Here is a 21,244-nt window from a genome sequence, read left to right as displayed (position 1 = left end):
CCTTTCAAGAGAGTTCTTGAAACTTGCAAAAAATACACGCAAGAACCTTTTTTATTTTTTTATTTATTGGGGAGCGGGACTTGGGATTGCGCAATTGCGGTTGGTCATCTCATACATGTTCAAGACTCGTGCTTTCTATTATTTGTGGCATGCAAACAATAAAGAAACAGAAAAAAAGAAGTGAAATGTGTCAAAATAAGAAACAAAAAGTGATCGTCACGCATTAAGTGTCGATGAACACACGAATCTTGCGTGGGATCCGTCTCATTTGTACTGAGGTCATACGACGCCACCAGGCACGCGCCCGTAGGCACTTTTGTACATCCATCTTATGTCGGGCCGTCGCGCGCAAACGCCCATAATACAGACCTATAGAAAAAGGAAAGCCAAAAAAGAGGCGCAAGTTTAGATTTCAGAAGATGCTGCAGACAAAAAGACTGCGTTAGCCTGAATGCGAACTGTTTTTGGAAAGACATCGTTACATATGTATATACTGTTTCCAAATTGTTTACAATTGTTTACAAAGGCGGCCTGCGGCATTGTAACTGCGCGACATTCCCAGCACATTGACCTTGACTGACATCTCCGCTCGTAGACAAAGGGGGGGGGGGGGGTAGAAAGGAGGCATTTGAAAACCGCCGCCGCTTTCATCGCACCCACCATCATCATCATCATCTGTAACGTCCACTGGAAAACAATAGCCCCTCCTAAACTCTTCATTTTGCGCCTAAAAATTCTTTTTGTAATTTTCTTTTTCTCCGAAATGTTCTCATTGCTTCTGCCCCAGTACTATTCAGTCATATTTATTCCATTTTTACACGTTATAGCTCATAGGTTGAGTTGAGATAGTTTTTTTTTTCCCGTTTCCTTTAAGTCAATAACAGAGGCATTGTACGACGGGAGTAAAAAGCTCCGAATGCTACAAAGTGCTTATGTGGTGTTTGCTAAGTGCTAAGGAGTTGCTTCATATTGAATAAATTAACGTCGAGCATTGTTGTAGGCCTTTCATTAAACTAACCAGAAAGATTTTTATTCATATAAGTTAAATTAGTCATTGACCTTGTAAACCGCTGGAGGGCTAAAAACAAGGCTTTCCTTCTAAAGCTTCATGCAGATGCACGAGGTTCATGTAGAGCTTCGAGCACAGCTTTTAACTCAGAGCGTAAGAGAAATGTTTGGATTCCTCTTATATCTAGACGAGTTGCACAGCTTGAAGTTTTTTGTGGCGTTTTACAGTGAAACTTTTCATTTATCTTTAAAGGTTGAGAAGTGGATGATTTGTTTCTAGTCGAGCTGTTAGAGCTGTTAGCTTCTGTTAGAGCTAGCTGGATTGGAGTTTGTCTCCCTGAATACTCTGCGATCTGTCGCATCACTTGCAGTTGAACAACGCTCTCCCTTCGCCGCTTTCGCTGCTTTGCGTGCAACGGCGTTCCGCCATTTCTTCTTCTTATGCTGGCCAGCCTTCTCAGATTTCCTCGCTTACTTCGCTTCTGGACACGCCATGACACTCGCCCGCTACTCTCCTAGCTTTATGGCGTTTTCAGCAGCCTTGGCCGCCGTCATGAACGTCTACATGAAGCTGGCGTTAGACACACAGGCCAGCAGTTTGACTTCTTAACTCAACCGGTTCCTTATGCATGGCCACGACTAGGAGGACACAACGAGCTGAGGAAAGATAACGATTACGACAATTTTCTCGCTAAAGAGTGCAATGTGCCAAGTACATGGTCATTCGGAATGAAAGTTAACACCCTAGCGCTTAATCGCCGTGCTGCGAAGCGCTGCCGCTGAGAGCCGGCAACAATCGGCGGAAACTGGGCACATGCGCAATAAGCACGGCCGGCTGCTCTTTCCGTGCATGCGCCCGTTGTCGCCCATTGTTGCGAGCTCATGGTGGCCTCGCGTTTGTTTGTTCCCTTTCATACTGACCGACCCTGCACATGCTGCGGCAACGGCGGAGTGGTCTGTGGCGACGGGAAGCAAAAAAACTCCATTTGCGCTAGCGTTGGTTCGAATAACATGTGGAGTGCTGCGAGGGGCAAGATTTCTTCCTGATGGGTGCCATTCAGGCAAAAAAATTTAAGAATGTTTCGGAAAGGTTTTTTTTTAGGTTCTGCTTCAGTACTCAATCCGGTTTCGACGTCGGCTTCGTTGCGGTTTCGGTACGATGTTCTCCTGAGTTCGCCTACAACGGCAGTTAAAACCAGCTTGTACTTAATGCGTGTGTTTGCTTAAGACTATTGCCAGCAAAAAAGTTCTAATTCTGTTGCCGCAAAATTTATAAAAGTTTCGTTATGCTCTGTTCATGTTACATCTGACTCCCTGACAGCGGTTTCAATTGTAAGGGGGATAGACGCAAAATTTAAGACTAACAAAGCACACGATTTTCTTCCCAGCGTATTGGAATGCCTTCCGCTAAGTTTCAGCCTCATGCTGTGAGCGTTACTTGATACTGGTTTCAAGCAATGAGTTTGGGTTTTTAATTCTTGAAATTCCTTGGAACGGTATACAGATCGCAGTAACGTCGCAAGAAAACTAGACGCAAACCAGCGCCCTTTCTGTGTGAATTTGCGGCCTTCCTTATCCATGCATCGTTCACCTCTCGTTAAAACCACAGGCTAGAATCTCTCCTACTGATGAATACAATGTAGCCCGTTGCACTGAAAATTTAGAAACGTCTCGCAAACAACAAATTATTTGTTACTTGATTGGGTGCTCGGGACAGAATGGCATGGGGTTCTGCGTAATTTGCGGGAACGAAGTCGAGTGCTCTTTTAATGGCCGTATTACTTGTCAAAAATTAATAGAATGGCATTAAATTCGTCCATGTGGCACTGCGTGAATGAAATTTATGGGTAAAAAAATCCTGAGGATAACTTCACCAATTTTTGTTCTTAACATTAAGTTCTTTGAGCTAAGTTTACAATCAATGTACAGTAAAACATGCATTTATTGCTGAGAAATTTGTTGTAGGTGTAATATACTTTTCCTCCTGCTACTCGTTCGAAACTCGCGACGTTAGTGCGGCGCCGAAAGAGTTACGTAGCTCGTGATTCGAAGCCGTCGTAATTTATCAGGAAAAATGGCATGGCAGCGCGAGGTTATATTGATTACATCTCTTTTTCTTGCTTATAAAAGGTTCACTTTCCCATTAAGTCAGAGCCTCTGTCACCGGGACGATGAATTCGATCGATATATTTCAACATAAATTTGCCGTTAATATCTTTCAGGACATGTGGCAGTCATAGTTTATGCCTGTTGATACAGGATACGGGCCGGTCAAGTGACGTAAACTTAACAAATGAAGCAAAGCACAAAACAACACAGCATACGTACGCCTTTGGCTCTGCCACTGCAAGGAAATCCGTCGGGTGTGTTGTGTATCCAGTAGGAAAAGCTGTTCCGCTCGTGGCAGTGAACCTTGCATTTAGGTGAATCCTGGTTTTGGGTAGAAGATGGGTTTATGGTTAATGAGGGTTTAACGTCCCAAAGCGACTGAGGCTATGAGGGACGCCGTAGTGAAGGGCTCCGGAAATTTCGATCACCTGGGGTTCTTTAACGTGCACTGACATCGCACAATACACGGGCCTCTAGAATTTCGCCTTCATCGAAATTCGACCGCCGCGGCCGGGATCGAACCCGCGTCTTTCGGGCCAGCAGCCGAGCGCCATAACCACTCAGCCACCGCGGCGGCTTTTGGGTAGAAGAAATCATAAATTCGTTTGAGTGTGAATACCAGCTATATTCGCTGAATAAGGGTTGACAAGGAACGTGGAACGGTGAATCGATAGAAGCTGTATCAGCAACTACTTTCAGAATTTATTATGGTGAGCTATAAATTAAGGTATGCTGGCTAAAGCACAGCGAAATGATTCGTTGGCAAGGAATTACTTCACACGGGCCTCCTACCCAACCACGTGCTATTACAGCAGAGACATTGAAGACCGTCGATCGGTTTAACCAAAGTTTAAGGATTTGTTGAAAATGGCTTAGCTACGTCCTATGCTCAATCAGGCTTCACAAGAAGCTTACATACAGGACCATTAGCTAAGCAGATTCTCCGCAGCCATTAGCAGGAAGTGATTTATTTCACTTGGTCGTCTGCCTTTTCCACGAAGCTGATAGGTTGGATGTGGCGCTGTAGCAGTTTGGGCAATGCAATATTTTTTGGTCGTAACCTAAGCTACGTTTTAATTAACAATCATCGCATATTGTTAACAATCCTCTGAACCTCTGGATCGTCCGACTTGCACAAGTATATGTACCGCGCTCTACGGCTACTAAGAACCTCTCTATACCACACACGGCTGTTTTAGATTTTGCTTCTCGACTTCAATTCTCGCGACTTGCACAGTGAATATTTCGGAATAATTAGCGGCCAATAATTTGCGCAAGATATACAGCGACAAACGTAACACTTTGAGCCAAAAGCAGGCAAAGGGGGCAAAATGAAAGCCTTCCCGCGGCATGGAGTTAGTTCGCAAAGAGAGTCATTCTGGGTGATTATCCCTTTACGGCTAGCCGTTGACAGACTAACGGTTGTGGTAGCGACGTTACCTCCCAAATGTTTTAATCCTTCTGCCCCTTTTACTTCCTTCGGCGGAAGAGTGTAGTCAGCCAGCCAAGCAAACATTCTTGCGTTTTCCTATGCTGGCCAATTCGATTTCTCCTTCGGCTAAGAACAACATTACTTCAAATCAGAATTACTAGTCGGGCCCGCTGGCTGGCCTGAATTTATAAGATTAAGACGAAGCCGATCACGCGAACACTACAGATATGCATGAGAACCAGAAAGGTGGGAAGCAGGCCTCACGTATGACGGTCTGTACTCCAGCGGTCCCTTTTTCTTATTGACGCGCTTGCAATAATTATCCAGCGTTATCATTTGCGAAGGAAGTTTGAACGTATGCGCTATCTTCTTGCGCACGTTGATCTTGAGCAGGCATTCTCGGCCTTTGTAACTAGAAAAAAAGAAGAAAGAAGCAAAAGACAGACTTTAGTAATTAGGCCTAGTTGCAGAGATGCGGATGAACACCTGTGACGTGAGGGCATCAGTGGCACGTCAGTGCCAAGCTGTCATCAGACTTGGACTTACTACCCGTTATACTTTAGGGGTACGGGCGAGGTCTCTCTGAGACCTCAGCCTCCCGCTCCTCAAAAGTTCTCAGTTCACGCTCAAGTTTATGAATATTAGCGGGGATAGCCCATGCAATCGGGACTCTATCAGCGTGTTGACCACAGAAATGCGAAAAAAAAATTCTCTCCCGATCTACACGGTTCTTTCGGCATAATATGCGTTAGCATGTGGCATGTCACGTACGCGTGTTCACGCCTCGTGTATCTATCGCTGAAACAACGCAGCTGGCGGTGGTGGTGACTGTCCTTTTGAACACTTACTTCTCCATTTGTCTGTCTACCCTTTCCACGGACCATTCACCTTCCCCCACCGTGTTCCGACAGCGCTATCCTTCTATTTATCCTCCGGAAACCTCCTTTCTACGGTCCGCTAAATGGTATGACACAACACCAGACGGACAGATTTTGTGAATTATTGTAGTACTAATTGCGAAAAATTAAAAATATTATTTGGATCAAAATCTGCCTTAACGTAAATGGCGGAGGGCGTGCTGACAAGCTGACTTTTAAGCATATCATTTGCTGCGATCGCTAATTGTCATTAAAATGCACCCCATTTGCGATATTAAGGATGCCCGACCAGTTTTAAACAGTCTGAAACAAATAAATCACCGCTATGTGCAGCACGCCCTCAAAAAATGCTGCCCATTCACTATGTACACGACTGCTAACATTGCGTCTAAATGTTTAAAATAGGCACGGTGCATTGTTAGCAGCAATTTTCGCTTAGAATCTAATCGGGCTGCCTAATGTTATAATCATTATCATCATAATCGTCATTATCAGCCTGACTATGCCTACTGCAGGGCAAAGGCCTCTCCTATGTCTCTCCAATTAACCCCCTCCTTTGCCAGCTGCGCCCACCCTATACTTGCAAACTTCCTAATCTCATCCGCCCATCTAACCTTCTGCCACCCCTGCTACGCTTGCCTTCACTTTGAATCCACTCCGTTACCCTTAAGGACCAGTGGTTACCTTGCCTTTTTGCATTACATACCCCGCCCAAGCCCATTTCTTCCTGTTGATTTCTACTAGAATGTCAATACCGCGCGTTTGTTCCCTCACCAACTCTGCCCGCTTCCGGTCTCTTAACGTTACACATATCATTTTGTAGCGAGAGCTACACTGGGCTACCAGTCGAGCATTTCGCGGTGCATGGGAGAGGACAGTTGTGCGCATGCGCCGTTACCATGGCAACCGGAGAGGAGCGAGGTGCGGCGTGCGCTTCGCCGTCACCGCGGCCGCGAACCCGCTCCGCCGTCGGAGCCGAGCGTGACGTCACGCGGATTAGCAGTTGTGCGCATGTGCCGATACCATGGTAACCGGAGAGACTTCACAGCTGCGCCGCGTTCTTCGTCGCCGCCTCGCCGCACGCCTGTAACACCCGAACCGCGCGTCGCATGCGCAGCATTGCGTATAAAGGCGGAAATGTAATGGGCGTCTGTATCACAACGTTTGACATGCATGCAGAGAAGGAGAGTCCAACGGCTGCTAAACGGTGGTTTAGCAAGAGAAGATTAACTCTTCCGATCCTGAGGTGGTCGTCTGGCAGCTGGCTACTCAACAAAGAGAGAATGAGTCAGAAGGCGAAGAGAGCAGCGGAGACGCCCGAACAGAGAGAGGAACGGCTTACCAAACGGAGATGCCAGACTGCCGAACGTAATAGACGGCACATAGCCGCCGAGATGGAGCCTATGGAAGCTGTCAGTCAACGGGAACCAAGAGAAAAGGATGTGAAGGCCCGTCACGTGACTGATCACACGATTCGAGTTTCTGAAAAACACGCCTGGCCAGGGAAACGTACCTCTCGCTAGGTATATCCTGGCATAGCCGAGGTAAGCCACTGCCAATTTTTCTTTCCATCTTGTTGCCGCTAGTTTTCGCAATAGTAACTACCTCTGTATGGCATGTTTCCCCTCTTTGCCTGACGTCACTCCGGCTGCCCCACCCTTCTAAATCCTTCATCTCCCACCCTTCTAGGGAGGCCTGGGAGGCGGCGCTGCTCAGCTGCCATGACCTGCAGTCCCAACGGACTTTGGTCGCCAGGGCGCGAGCTGCGCTAGACGCCATTGGGGCTCCGGAATAGGAGCTCCACCTAGATTTGTGAGGACTTGGGCCATAGGGCCTGGGCCCAAACACCTCCTTGTAAATAATAAATGTTTACCACCACCACCAGAGCAACGCAACCAATCGTTCTTAGTCATAGAGGGTTCTCACTGTGCCATGAACTCGATCTGGTGGAGCGTGCAGGTCGAGAACCGGAACTGCTTCTCGTCTTTGAAGACGTAGCTCATGATGTAGCCCTCGTACGAAGGGCACGAGTAGGCTCCCGGATGGTTGGGAATGTGGTAAATGGGTGGATCGCCATCGTGCTTGGCGCCAAGCCTGAAAAACAAATTGTGAATGTGTGCACATACATATACATCTTCTGCTTTATAATGAATTATCTTTCAGCGATAATACATTTGCACCATTTAATTAGCACTGATCAATGGAACAAGTAAAAAAATCGAAACATTCCCCTGTGCTCCTTTGTTTCAGTGATTTGGCTTTCTTCGTATGTATGTATGTATGTATGTATGTATGTATGTATGTATGTATGTATGTATGTATGTATGTATGTATGTATGTATGTATGTATGTATGTATGTATGTATGTATGTATGTATGTATGTATGTATGTATGTATGTATGCATGCATGCATGCATGCATGCAAGTATGTATATATGTATGTATGTATGTATGTATGTATGTATGTATGTATGTATGTATGTATGTATGTATGTATGTATGTATGTATGTATGTATGTATGTTTGGTTTATTGGGGTTTAACGTCTCAAGGCGACTCAGGCTATGAGAGACGCGTATGTATGTATGTATGTATGTATGTATGTATGTATGTATGTATGTATGTATGTATGTATGTATGTATGTATGTATGTATGTATGTATGTATGTATGTATGTATGTATGTATGTATGGTTTATGGGGGTTTAACGTCCCAAAGCAACTCAGGCTATGAGGGACGCCGTAGTGAAGGGCTCCGGAAATTTCGACCACATGGGGTTCTTTAACGTGCACTGACATCGCACAGTGCACGGGCCTCTAGAATTTCGCCTCCATCTTATGTATGTATGTATGTATGTATGTATGTATGTATGTATGTATGTATGTATGTATGTATGTATGTATGTATGTATGTATGTATGTATGTATGTATGTATGTATGTATGTATGTATGTATGTATGTATGTATGTATGTATGTATGTATGTGTGCATGTATGTATGTATGTATGTATGTATGTATGTATGTATGTATGTATGTATGTATGTATGTATGTATGTATGTATGTATGTATGTATGTATGTATGTATGTATGTATGTATGTATGTATGTATGTATGTATGTATGTATGCATCAGCCTCGGCATGCACTATTGAAGCTGCGCCCTACACCTCAAAATTGCGCTCGTGACTTTACGGGAACTCCTCCTATGCACATACTTAAATGGAAACGGCAACGGTGTTAGTCCCCAAACCCTTTCCACATCGGGAAGTTCAGCTCAAATTTGTATTAGCACTCTGCTAATTTATAAATATTGATTAATTCGCTCTCGCTCTATCGTCTGCTATCCGTTTTTGTTCGCTTAGTTGGTAGGGCGACGGTCCCAGACAGGCGGTGGTCGCGCTTTTAATCCCGAACTAAGAATGTTTATACAACGACAAAGTTTCTCCGAAAGCTTCATAGCTTTCTTTTGTAGCCATATGGCTGCGTTTGGGTCTATACTAATAAGCAATTACTCCCTTAGAAGAGATAATGTAATGCATAAGTAAAAAATAAGAAATCATTACAGCATAATCATAACCCCCCGTAGAGCGTAGGAATATTGTTTGCATTCATCAGCTGTGTTGAAGATAGCAAAATTCAAATCCTCGCTCGAATGTGATCAAGAGTCAGCTTGATTACTACATCTTTGCAAAAAAGTAAAAGTTTATGCTTGATTCTATTCGTGTGCGGTTATTTCGCATGCAGCATGTTGTCAGTTGAAGTATATTTATATAACGACTCTACTCGATGCCTTTAAAGTTGGTCGTTATAACAAAAACGTTAGTACCCTATCTCTTCGTACTGACTTGCATGTCATCTAGCTGAAGCGCTCTCAATCATGCTGGTTTTCTCAAGTGAAAAGAAAAATGACGCATGGACACATACACCGCACATTTACAAGCGCTTAAACAGAAGCCGGGGGAAATGAAGATGTGAATGTGCATTCGTTATCAAAGGTACGAACAAGAACAAGAAATGTTTGCTCGCTCCGTCATTAATACTCTTATTTATACAAACCATGGCATATACACTGATTTTAGTTCGATATTATAAGGCAGTTCTATTTTCTTGAGCTCATCTTCGAGAACAATTCAATGGCAATACTTTCAATGTTTGCATGAATGAGTTCTTGGCTATGATAAGTTATATTAAAGTGTATTCTCCATGTATACATGGAAAGGAGCAGTCTTGAAAAAGCGGCTTCGAAGATTAACTTGACAGGGCGACTGCCACCATATTTGACGGCAATTTGGCAGCACAAGGCAAGTCGTTCAAGTGAAACGCTTATAAAAAAACTTTGAACAATGAACGGAAATTAAAGTCAGAGCACACAAAAAAGAGAAAAATTTGCGGTATTCCGGTGTGTTGGAGATATGCTTGGAGGAGATAAATTTAATTCACTGGCCAACTAAAATTAATTGGCCGTGGCAGTAGAATGCAAAAAAACTTACACGTGCGCTATTTCGTGAGCGAGGGTCTCAATGCCTGAGTAGGTGCCCGGGTTGTCTTCAGTGATGCCGACTTTGTGTATGGTGCATGCTTCTCCAACCATGGCGTAACCTTGGGCAGAAGTACAAAAAGCTCACGAACTAAGACACTTCAGAAGAAATACCGATGCTAGAAATATGCTCACCATACTTTGTTGGTTTTAAGTTTATTAATACTAATATTGCTCTTATAGCTGTTTTTAAGGCTGCATGGTTTTTCCTATACGCCCGTTAGGTAAGCATTTATTGTTTTTACAAGTGTTACATCAATTCTCCTTATTATGCTATTTGCCATTCCGTCGTGGTTTTGCTATTTTGATGTATTCACTTTGCTGTCCTTCTGTGTACATCAGTTATACTATATTCATTTGTATTACTAAGTTTTGTCGTCACTTGTATCCTTGTTGCTGAGTTTCTGTGTATGCCATCTGACTTATACACTTAATTACATTATTCTGCTCTGTGCTCCAGTCCTGTTAGCACTTTGTTGTTCCTTGCTGCGTGAAATAGGCAGATTTATTGTTATACTTTACGCACTGAACACGGCAATCAAATCTCATATCGATATTCCAAGAATATAACGTTATGTATTTGCGAATGATACGCGGAGATCTCAACAGCATAGCCTCCTATAATTGATATATCCGAATCATACTGTCTCAACGGTTAATTGCTTCAAGTGCTTTCCAGATCTATGGGAGATTTTGTGACACGTTTTTATCATTACTCTTTTTCTTAACAATTTGAGCAAATAATACAAAGAAAGACAGCTAGGCTTATGTTTAATAAATTCTCAAGGCTGGACTTTTCCCCTAAACTAGTCGCAGAAAATTTATACCTACTTTTTAATCCCACCGAGAACAGCTGAGACGCGAATTCCTTTCCCTGCTATTTAGCAATAAGCTTGAAATAATCTATTCTTCATATATGACGTCAGCAATAACATGGTACGCATGACAGCATTATCCTGAATCACTGACCTTTTTTTAGGATCGAACATATACGTCTGGCGTTTCCTTTTTTTCGTTGCACAATGTCGAACTGAAACGATGGTTTGCAGACAGCTACATAGTGTCACTAATTCTTGGGCAAAATCCGCCATGGTGGCTCAGTGGTATGGCGCTCGGCTGCTCACATGAGAGACACGGGTTCGATCCCGGCCGCGGCGGTCGCATTTTGAAGGAGGAGAAATTCTAGATGCCGGTGTGCTTCTGTGCTATGTCAGTGCACATTAAAGAACCCCAGGTGGTAGAAACTTCCCAAGCCCTTCATTACGGCGTCCCTCCTAGCCTGAGTCGCTTTGGAACGGAAAACCCCCTCTCGGATAATTTCACAGTTGGTTACATGGCTGAGAAAATTTTCCCGCCAAAAAATTCAAACTCATGGCATCCACACCAATAAGGGCTGGTTACCGTAGTGTTGATGTAGCGGGTGGTGTAACGTACTCTCAGGGATGCGTGCAAAATATTTGATGTCAATGCACGCAAAACACTTATGAAATCGGGCGATGATGGCGACATCTGTATGTTGTGTTTTCGCCTTTTATACCTTATAAAATCTCCGTTTTGGGAGAGAGTTGTGTTCTTGAAGTCTATATGCCGTAGCTTACAAATATAGGCCAACTTCAATCTGTTCACAGGTTCTTTTTAAGCCGTCCTTCGCTAAAGCATCAAAGGTAGTTTTGATAACATTGCCCTCCTGCTTTGCGGGAAAAGATTACGGACCCTTTCGAGATATTTGTTTTTTTGTAAAGTGACGTTTAGGTCCGAAACGAGGAGCAAGTACTAAAAGAGCCATTGCGTTCCCAAATTTAGTTTCTGTAGAACTAGCCTTGCTGGAAGCACAAGCTCGGCTAATTCTTTTCAGATTTGCAATAGTTAATTAAATGTCTTATTTTCAATCCTTGCGTCACTATAGCGGGCAACCTTTGTTGGGGAATTACATCGTAACTGTGCACTTATATTTGGGGTTATCATTAATTAAATGATAATCCGCGCTTAGCGTCTTGAGCGCCTACTCGCCGACCGAAACGTTAACGTCCTCACCACGGTCTTCGGATCAAAACCGAAGTGGAAAGGACAGGTTTGTACTAGAACGACTATCAGGGCACCGTAGCAATGACTAGTCTAGCCTCACAAAAGGAACTATGTGATCCTAATAGTACGAAGGTTCTTCGTTGTCATGTTTACAGGTGGATTGCTGTAGCACTTGTCAAGTTCCTTTAGGAGAATGTAGGACACTGATTCTAGCATTACTATGGGCTCATCATACGAAAATGAGAAATAGCGACATCTGCATGTTGTGTTTTGGTGGCTGCGTTTTTATGGAGGCAGAACGCTAAGGCGCCCGAGTGCTGTGGGATGCCAGTGCACGTTAAAGATCCCCAGGTGGTCGAAATTATTCCGGAGCCCTCCACTACGGCACCTCTTTCTTCCTTCCTTCTTTAACTCCCTCCTTTCCCTCTTCCCTTACGGCGCGGTTCAGGTGTCCAACGATATATGAGACAGATACTGCGCCATTTCATTTCCCCAAAAACCAATTATTATTATTATTATTACAACTAACACTGGAACGTCAGAATAATTTTTAAGCTTGGCTGTGGTCGGAAGTAAGTGGGCAGTTATGTAGGTATGTAACCAAGGAAATATATTTGAGCGTGCGCAATCCAGATCAAGCAAATTAAACTGAATATAATAAATCCAAAAGTACGTAGGAGAATTAAAGTAATAGAAGTTACCTGCTACAAATGTCCCACCACTGCTGTCGATGAGCTCCCGGCTGCGGAATAAGATGAAAACATGAGCAGATTATAAGAACAAAATGGCCGGAAAACATTTATGCAGATGAAGTAACAGTTGTTCAGCTCGAGTTACGCGCGAGAAATAAAAAAAAAATTCGAGGTAATTGCGTTACAAGACCACTGCACTGCGCAAGACTCTATCCGTTCTCACCACAAGGTACTTAAAAGATACACAATATGAAGTGTCCCTGCGGATAGACTACGTGTACCACGGCAGAGGCCATTCCTCTAGCCTACACATCCTGCCGCAATAACCAATAAGTGCCGAATGTCTCACCGCATGGCACCCCGAGCAACATGTTTCTCTTCAAGCGAAGCGACAAAAGGAACATGATGTGAAGGGTTAGCTAGCTTGTGCATACGTGTTTTTGTGTGGGTGTTTGTGTCGGTTTGTGTGTGTCATGTGTGCGTTTGTGCGTGTGTGTATTTTTGTGTGTGCGTGTGTGTTTCTCTTTGGTTTGGTTTGTGGGGGTTTAACGTCCCAAAGCGACTCAGCCTATGAGGGATGCCGTAGTGAAGGTCTCCGGAAATTTCGACCATCCGGGGTCCTTTAACGTGCATTGACTTCGCACAGTACACGGGCCTCTAGAATTTCGCCTCCATCGAAATTCGACCGCCGCTGCTGGGATCAAACCCGCGTCTTTCGGGACAGCAGCCGAGCGCCGTAACCACTCAGCCACCGCGGCGGCCTGTGTGTGTTTCTGTATGTGTGTTTGCGTGGGTGTTTGTGTGTGTGTATGTACGTATGCGTGTTGATTGTGCGTGCGTGCACGCGTGTGTGTGTGCGTGTGTGTGCGCGTGTGTGTGTGTGCGTGCGTGCGTTCGTGCGTGCGTGTGTGTGCGTGTGCGTGCGTGCGTGCGTGCGTGTGTGTGTGTGTGTGTGTGTGTGTGTGTGTGTGTGTGTGTGTGTGTGTGTGTGTGTGTGTGTGTGTGTGCGCGCGCGCGCGTGTGTGTGTGTGTGTGTGTGTGTGTGTGTGTGTGTGTGTGTGTGTGTGTGTGTGTGTGCGCGCGCATGCGAGCGCGTGCGAGCGCATGCGTGCGCAGATGCGCGCAAATGTTTTGGGAATGCATAAGGGAAGAAAAAACTTTTTTTTTTGGCATTATGAGCATTCAGCCCCAAACTGAAACTGTAGGGTGCGCTGTGCCCATCCCTGCGCGACATGCATACTCTTGTGCGTTAACATCACCAAATAAGCTTTTCGCTAAGTACCGGTCTTCCTCAGCCTGACTATACACAGATGTAAGCCCATTACTCCATCATTCACAATCGCAAAATGAGCTTGAAGCCGCCCTATAGATGACGTAAGCCTGCTTCAAAGGGTCTGTTGTAACCACTCCACCCGTTGCTCTATTGCAAGCATTGGCTGGTCAGGCTTAGAGTAGGAGAGGGGAGCGGTCAGAATTAACCGCGGAATAGCGCCCTCCACCCCACGCAGCCTAACTGTTTCCATCAGTAAAGCCCCGACTTTCAACATCTAGACTTAACTGAGTGCTGACTCCTGGTCAAGGCTGGCTTGTGGACGCTCATTGCATCTGTTACTGATACAAATTCACCCGCTCTTAACCCAGCGCGTCCGTATCAAGTCTGAGAAACAGTGCTTTCCAGATGCATTCTAATCAATAAAAAAAGGACAGATTTCTCGCTAGTTCCGTTTGCATCAGTATAGGTCCGGCTCTCAACCTCTAGGCTTAGCTGAACCCAGACGCCTGGTCAAGGCTGGCTTGTGGACGCCCACCGCATCTATTAATGTTACAAATTCACCCGCTTTGAATCCAACGCGTCCATATCAAGTCTAAGAAACAGATTTCAGATGAATTCTAATCAATCGGAAAAAAGAGACCTCTCGCTAGTTCTATAGTTCCGCGCGCTCCAGGCTTGACGCATATCGCGACTTCTCGGCAGTTTTGTCGGAAATTCTGGGTGCTGTTGTTGCGGAATGATCTCTGAATCCGCTTTCTGCACTGCTACGGGACGCGTAACATTAGGAGCCACCGCGTGGTCCCAATGCAAAACTGACTTGTCTTGGAATGTTACCGTAAACGCCGAAGCGAACTTGGACCAGCATTCGTTTTCTTTGACGCCCACAATGTCATGCTAAAGCTGCTACTTATTCTCCTCTTAAGAAAAGAAAAAAGAGCAGTTGCAATGGGGGCTGTGTGTGTGTGTGGTGGGGGGGGGGGGGGATAACAGGGTATCCAGACAGTCTGTGTTTGCTGCAAGCCTGGTGGCACGGTGGTGACCCTGTTGGCCTGTGCAAGAGAGCCCGCATAATTTTACAAAATAAAAGCAAAGCCCGCTCCTTACGCCGTCAGGGTCATAGTCAAGTCCGTTTCTTTGTAGTAGTGACGAATAGCATGGTTCAACTTCTTCGGAATGTTTTCCAAAGTCAAGTGGTCATATACATATTCGTACCCTGAAAGTTCCATGTAAGTTTCTGTAGCTGCCTGTACAAGCAGAAAAGTGAAAGTCAGAATCACGTTTTTTTTGACAGTCGTTTTGATTACATATCAGCTGGTGACTTAAAACATTAAAAAAGAGAATTCAAGTTCTGCATTTTGCCCTCTTCCAGAGTAAAGTAGTGAAAGGGACATGCGTACCAAGACAATATTTACCTGCGGCGCTAGCAAAACGTGTACAGCAAGTAGTAACACAGCTACATTGTTTGTGCACGGCATAATTTAATGCGAACAGTTTTTCTTTCGCAATAATTCCGAAATTTGATCTTGGTGATTGCATGCCAGCAAAAAAGAAACAGAGCCTCTGCATCAGAAAAAAAGCCGAGTGTAGCTCTGTGCAGTAGTCTGCACGTGTCTATACGGTGCTTTGATGCCAACAGGCAAAAAAAATACTGGCGCTGTGAGTGATCATTCACCACGGCAATGCCTGGAAGTATGAAGTTAACATTGAATTAAGGGATAGTTTTGCCGAAAGCTTCAATCAGACTGCAGAAACGTGACAGTTACTTAAGGGAGACTCTCAATAAAGGCTTCGTGAATTTAAAAACACAGCTGATACAGAGCTGTTAACCGCATGAAGCAGGATAAATGCCGAAAAAATTATCTGATCGTCTTTGTTCCGCCTGTACTGAAAGCACAGCGTATCGTCATTATGCCAAATAATCAAACCGCAAAAATTTTTTTAACCTTCTTTATGTCTGTATTGAATAGCATTCTTGAATTTTAATTAGTACTGTTCAAGGTGCTTGCTTGCTGAAGATGACCTGCTTGGCCTCCTTGAGGCCGCAATACTTGCAGATAAATAAACAAATAAACAAATAAATAGATAAATTTATAAATAAATAAATGAATCTAGAATAACCTCAATTTAAACCCACGCTTTGAGCCGCAAACTAGCCAAGCCTCATCCAAAGTTCACTTATCATTATCTTTGTGAATTAACGCTCTCTTCAAAAAACACGAATAGATTGCGGCATCACTTTTATCTCCAGGTAATTGCAGGAGACACTGCAGAGGAACTCTAGAAAATACGCCCTCCGTGATAATGGGGTGCACGGAGACCTGCCCCATAAGAGGCTTGGAGAAGGCGGTCTTATGCGACTGCTCGGAGCACACATGGCTCATTAATTCGATAAATATGTGCACACATAAACGAGGGAGAAGGGCGCAGCTATTTCTGACTCCTCTTTTTCGCATGCCGCAGGGAAACCAAAGCATGTCGCAGCAAAAAAAAAAAGGTATTAAAACTTTACTAGTGTTCATCTAAAATCGTCCTGATTGTCAGCTGGTGGCTGTCGTCACAATATCGTGCCGATAAACGTTATAATTTTTTTGGTCAACACTTTCTTCTCAGCGTTTTCCACTTTTTTTCTCACTGTGTAGTTCTTGCACTAAATTTTAACATTGGATAGTTTTTCTCGTGGTTAACTGTTCTGTAATGAACTTAAAAAACAAATTAAGGTTTGTTTCCCACATGTGTACTATTGAGCAATGTACATAGATAATGATGCGCCTGGAGCCCTATTAAGCTTCGTAAAGATCAAGGTTTTCCTCTATCCGATGAAAATTGGGGAAAATAAACATCATATTTTAATGTAATTACTTATCTGTATTTTAGAAGTAGAGGATTTTTCACTTCACGCTAAGAATGGTAACTACGGACGATCACAGTATATGTCAGTGAAGTTGACAGGCCACTTACAGTGAGCATAACAATGTAGGTTGGTCTTATCCAGACAAAGGGATCTTTAATACTGCTGAACCTCATGTTCACCTATGAAAGAGAAAGAAATTATTTATCTGAGGCTGCCACCCCAAATATGACACTATGCGTAGCAGCGCATATTCGCTTCGCCGCCTAGCTGACGTTAAAAAAGGTTAAGAGATAAAAGATATGTGACATTAAAAATGATATCATGAAACACTATTCACGGAAAGCTCAAAGTGCATCGCGGTAAAGTAACTACACGCACAGATTTAGCGCTTTCCACGTGCTTTTGAAAGTGAACTCGCATCGTAAAAGTGAGCCGAAACAGTTTATGAACAGAATTAAATTCGTCTTTTGTTTTCAGTTTATATTGCAAAGCTGCAAAGATGCAGAGCTACTGGGAATACGCTTCTTTTCGAAAGCCGCTTGTTTTTTGAAGAGCGTGTGCCTAACAACCCCTGAACCGAGCAAGGTGATGCCCAGTCGCACTGCATGCCTAGGATGTAAGGGCTGGTGCTCGTCTCGATCAGAGGGGAAGTTCCCTTACATACATACATACATACATACATACATACATACATACATACATACATACATACATACATACATACATACATACATACATACATACATACATACATACATACATACATACATACATACATACATACATACATACATACATATATACACGCATATACGCATATATACGTACGTACGTACATACATACACACACACATACATACATACATACATACATACATACATACATACATACATACATACATACATACATACATACATACATACATACATATGTATGTATGTATGTATGTATGTATGTATGTATGTATGTATGTATGTATGTATGTATGTATGTATGTATGTATGTATGTATGTATGTATGTATGTATGTATGTATGTATGTTATGTATGTATGTATGTATGTATGTATGTATGTATGTATGTATGTATGTATGTATGTATGTATGTATGTATGTATGTATGCATGCATGCATCTTCAGGACTGGTTAGCGACAAGCTGGGGACCACACTACAGGGGAATTAAGCTTGCTCAGTGTTCTTAAGTCTGCCATCTTCCCTGCCCGCCAACTAGTGATGTTCTCATTAAGAACAATACCGAGATAACACTCTGCCACATTTACCGCGTCCTAAAGCTAGTCACCGGCTGCAGAGGGCCCAACTCATCCCCCTGGCTTCTAGCCCTAGAACTGCTACAAAATTATTATTCTCAAACCTTCGTCATGTGATGCCTCTACGTTCGAAAAAATCGTAACTATCGCTTGCAACCGGCCAGTTGTTCGTAATTTTCAGCCTTTAAGCCAGCTTCAGAGGTTGCGTCAAGTTATGGCGGTGTCGTGTGGTGACTATCGTCAGTTTAGCAGTGTGTAGTCCCTCATAAGATTTGCACACCAAATATTTTCATTCTCAGCAAAGAGAGCTTCTCAAGTTCTACGAAGTAAGCGATGAATGACCATTATGATGGTGAACGTCAAATACTGGAAATCAAAAAAGCATGCCGTCCTGAAAGGTACTTACGCATGTTATCATTACAGCGATATAACGCTGCACTTTAAGCTCGATGTAGCTGAAGAATTTGGAAAATGGTACATCGGCGAAGATTGTGATCTCAGGAATAATTGGCTCCCCATATCTTCTCGCTTCAGCTGAAATCGCCGAAGTTAACACTTTAGTTCTCAAAAACAGCCGCATTGAAAAAAAAACGCCTTAGTTCTAATGAGTATAAAATTTGTTTTATAAATCTCTACAAACGCACTGGCAAGAATGTGCAACATTGGAAACTTACGCTGTGGATTCTCCAATCCTGGGATTCTGCGTTCTTCTGTCTGGTTCATGTCCCGTGAAATTAACTGAAGCCCTGCAAGTAGTGATGAAAACAGCGCTCTTGACTATATCTCTAGTCTGTGGCGCGCTTCCATCATCCCATCTTAATATAAAGTTAACTGAACACTGCATCAAAAAAGTAATATTTAAAGCCCCGTAACCGCCGGAATTTTCATTTACTTTTATTCGCCTCTTGGCAACTAAGCGAAGACATCGTGAAAAGCGCTGCATATACGATTGATTTTATTGCTGAGAAAGAGAGCACCTAACTTGAGCCTCACGCGAACTTTTGGTTTTTTTTACTGCAGTGTTCTTACCGCGGAAGGCGCAGTCATTGTGGTGACAACTAAAACACTGCACAATGGGCGTGCAACTGTACGCGACTTTGAGGCTAATACTTTGAGAAGCCTAACAGCTAAGGCTTTGACACTAAAGTATCTGTGTCAAGGACAGCTCCACCTTGCAGTAGCTGCACAGGCATGCTGTGTATGAGACTAATCTGCAGGAGATGTTTTAGTGTCGTGGCTGTTGGCTGCATTCCGCATCTGTAATGCACGTTCGTCAAAACACGAAGTTAGTAAGCAGGCCAATTTGCAGCAGTATCAAAGTTGTCGCTCTGCAGGGGAAATTCAAAACCGTTCACAACTTCATACGTGAGAGGCGAGGATGCAGCGTTCCCAAGACGATTACAGCGACAATATTCCCGCTGCTGGCAACTATCAGTGTCTCTCATAAGATGGCGGTTTGAACCATAACTTAAAGGCAGATCTTTCCGTGCCATATTTGAGATACCGCTATAACTAACCTGTGCTGTTTCAGTAAAGAAAGCGGAGAACTCACATTACTTTTAAAATCGTTCGCTCCCACACGACTTGAAAACAGCTTTTGTATACGGCAACCATGCAAGCCGTGATCGTTCGATAACTTCGCCAGCGAACCATGGGGATTACATGATAGATCTGGCTTTGATATTCAACTCTTACAGCTCCTATTAGATAAACCCTGCTAATGACGCGAGATTCATGTTTCCCCTGCCCCGACTTTACACAGGCAGGAGTTTTATTAAAACTCGGCTGGTCGTGGTTACGAATTTGCCCGCCACCTCCTGATTTGCAGAGTAGCTTCTAAAGCTGTCCCTCAAACTTTTCTCGAGGCTGCTACAAGGAGAATTTTTCAAAGTTGCTCTCATTCCTTTATTGCGCTGTCATTTTAAGGAACGTGCGAAATATAAATTTCGCATAAATGCCACACCCGCCGCGGTGGCTCAGTGGTTAGGGCGCTCGACTACTGATCCGGAGTTCCCGGGTTCGAACCTGACCGCGGCGGCTGCGTTTTTATGGAGGAAAAACGCTAAGGCGCCCGTGTGCTGTGCGATGTCAGTGCACGTTAAAAATCCCCAGGTGGTCGAAATTATTCCGGAGCCCTCCACTACGGCACCTCCTTCTTCCTTTCTTCTTTCACTCCCTCCCTTGTCCCTTCCCTTACGGCGCGGGTTCAGGTGTCCAACGATATATGAGACAGATACTGCGCCATTTCCTTTCCCCCCAATACCAATTATTATTATTATTATTATTATAATTGCCACAAGTCACTTAGTCCTAACAGAATGACAGTTGTGACAGGGTGCATGGGTCCTCAACTTGCCAAAACCGCCCTCCATTCTGAAAAGAACGACAATGGGGGTCATATGCTTAAGGCTTAACTTTCTCAGAGGTCACATCATTCCGATTATGATCAAAATGGCGGCCAGGTGCATGGGCTCTAAGTTCTCCAGATGTCACTTATTCCTCAAAAGGATGAAAATGGTGGCTAGTTGCGTACGGTCTAATCTGCCCCAAAGGCACTTCATCCTGAAAAGGTTGAAAATGGCGGTCAGTTTCAGGTTGCCTAACTTTCCCAGAAGTCGCTTCATCCCAAAAAAAGATGAAAATGGTGGCTGTGTGCATGGGGCTCTGCATACCCAAAAGTTACTAACTCCTGAAAGTGTCAACAATGGTGGCGAGGCGCATGGATCCTATTCTTTTTTTCAGAAAACTTACTGTCTGCTGGGTAACTGTCCCGCTTCGTTCAACTTCGAAGAGAAGATGCGCCACGTGTCCCTTCGGATGATCGTTCAGCGGCTGGCAGGGGTCGAATTCGGAGACGCGGTCCGACTACACCTTCCTGTATCGCATCATCGGAGTGGAAAAAGGAAAAGAGGAGAAAGCACAGACAGAGCACTTGCGCTCTTGAACAGTTTTTTTTTCACGCGCACCCAGTCGATTGTGTGTTTCCAATTCTCAGTGGTTTACATTCGCCGAGACTTTGCTGGTCAAAGTTAATATTGAACAACAAAAATGCCGCCCCACAATCGACGGCGCTCGAAATAGTAGCACACTTTTTAGACATTTAGGACCGGAATCGCAATTTCTCTTGCGAACTTCCTACTTTAGTTCCTACTTATTCTTAACCATGAGCT

At 44.0% G+C, this 21,244-nt stretch overlaps 1 protein-coding gene across 2 annotated transcripts; it reads right to left on the bottom strand.

Annotated features, from left to right (window-relative positions):
- Positions 1 to 68: 68 nt before the first annotated feature.
- LOC144104426 (venom metalloproteinase antarease-like TserMP_B) lies at positions 69 to 20,948 on the bottom strand. Of its 2 annotated transcripts, XM_077637413.1 has the most exons (11): positions 20,826 to 20,948; positions 18,749 to 18,820; positions 18,481 to 18,608; positions 16,914 to 16,985; positions 15,060 to 15,199; positions 12,692 to 12,732; positions 9,919 to 10,027; positions 7,354 to 7,521; positions 4,814 to 4,961; positions 3,337 to 3,438; positions 69 to 369 (listed from the first exon to the last, which is right to left on the bottom strand). In XM_077637413.1, the coding sequence occupies exons 2-11, from the start codon at positions 18,795 to 18,797 to the stop codon at positions 280 to 282; spliced, it is 1,047 nt and encodes a 348-aa protein (XP_077493539.1). In that variant the 5' UTR covers positions 18,798 to 18,820; positions 20,826 to 20,948; the 3' UTR covers positions 69 to 279. The 2 variants fall into 2 exon arrangements, with proteins under 2 accessions (XP_077493539.1, XP_077493540.1); XM_077637414.1 differs by lacking the exon at positions 4,814 to 4,961 and having other exon boundaries at positions 188 to 369.
- Between the last annotated feature and the right edge of the window lie 296 nt (positions 20,949 to 21,244).

The sequence above is a fragment of the Amblyomma americanum genome, chromosome 9 (genome assembly GCF_052857255.1).
Source record: "Amblyomma americanum isolate KBUSLIRL-KWMA chromosome 9, ASM5285725v1, whole genome shotgun sequence".
Classification (NCBI taxonomy): domain Eukaryota; kingdom Metazoa; phylum Arthropoda; class Arachnida; order Ixodida; family Ixodidae; genus Amblyomma; species Amblyomma americanum.
Note: the sequence above shows the minus strand (reverse complement) of the source record. Positions and strands in the feature narration are given on the sequence as shown.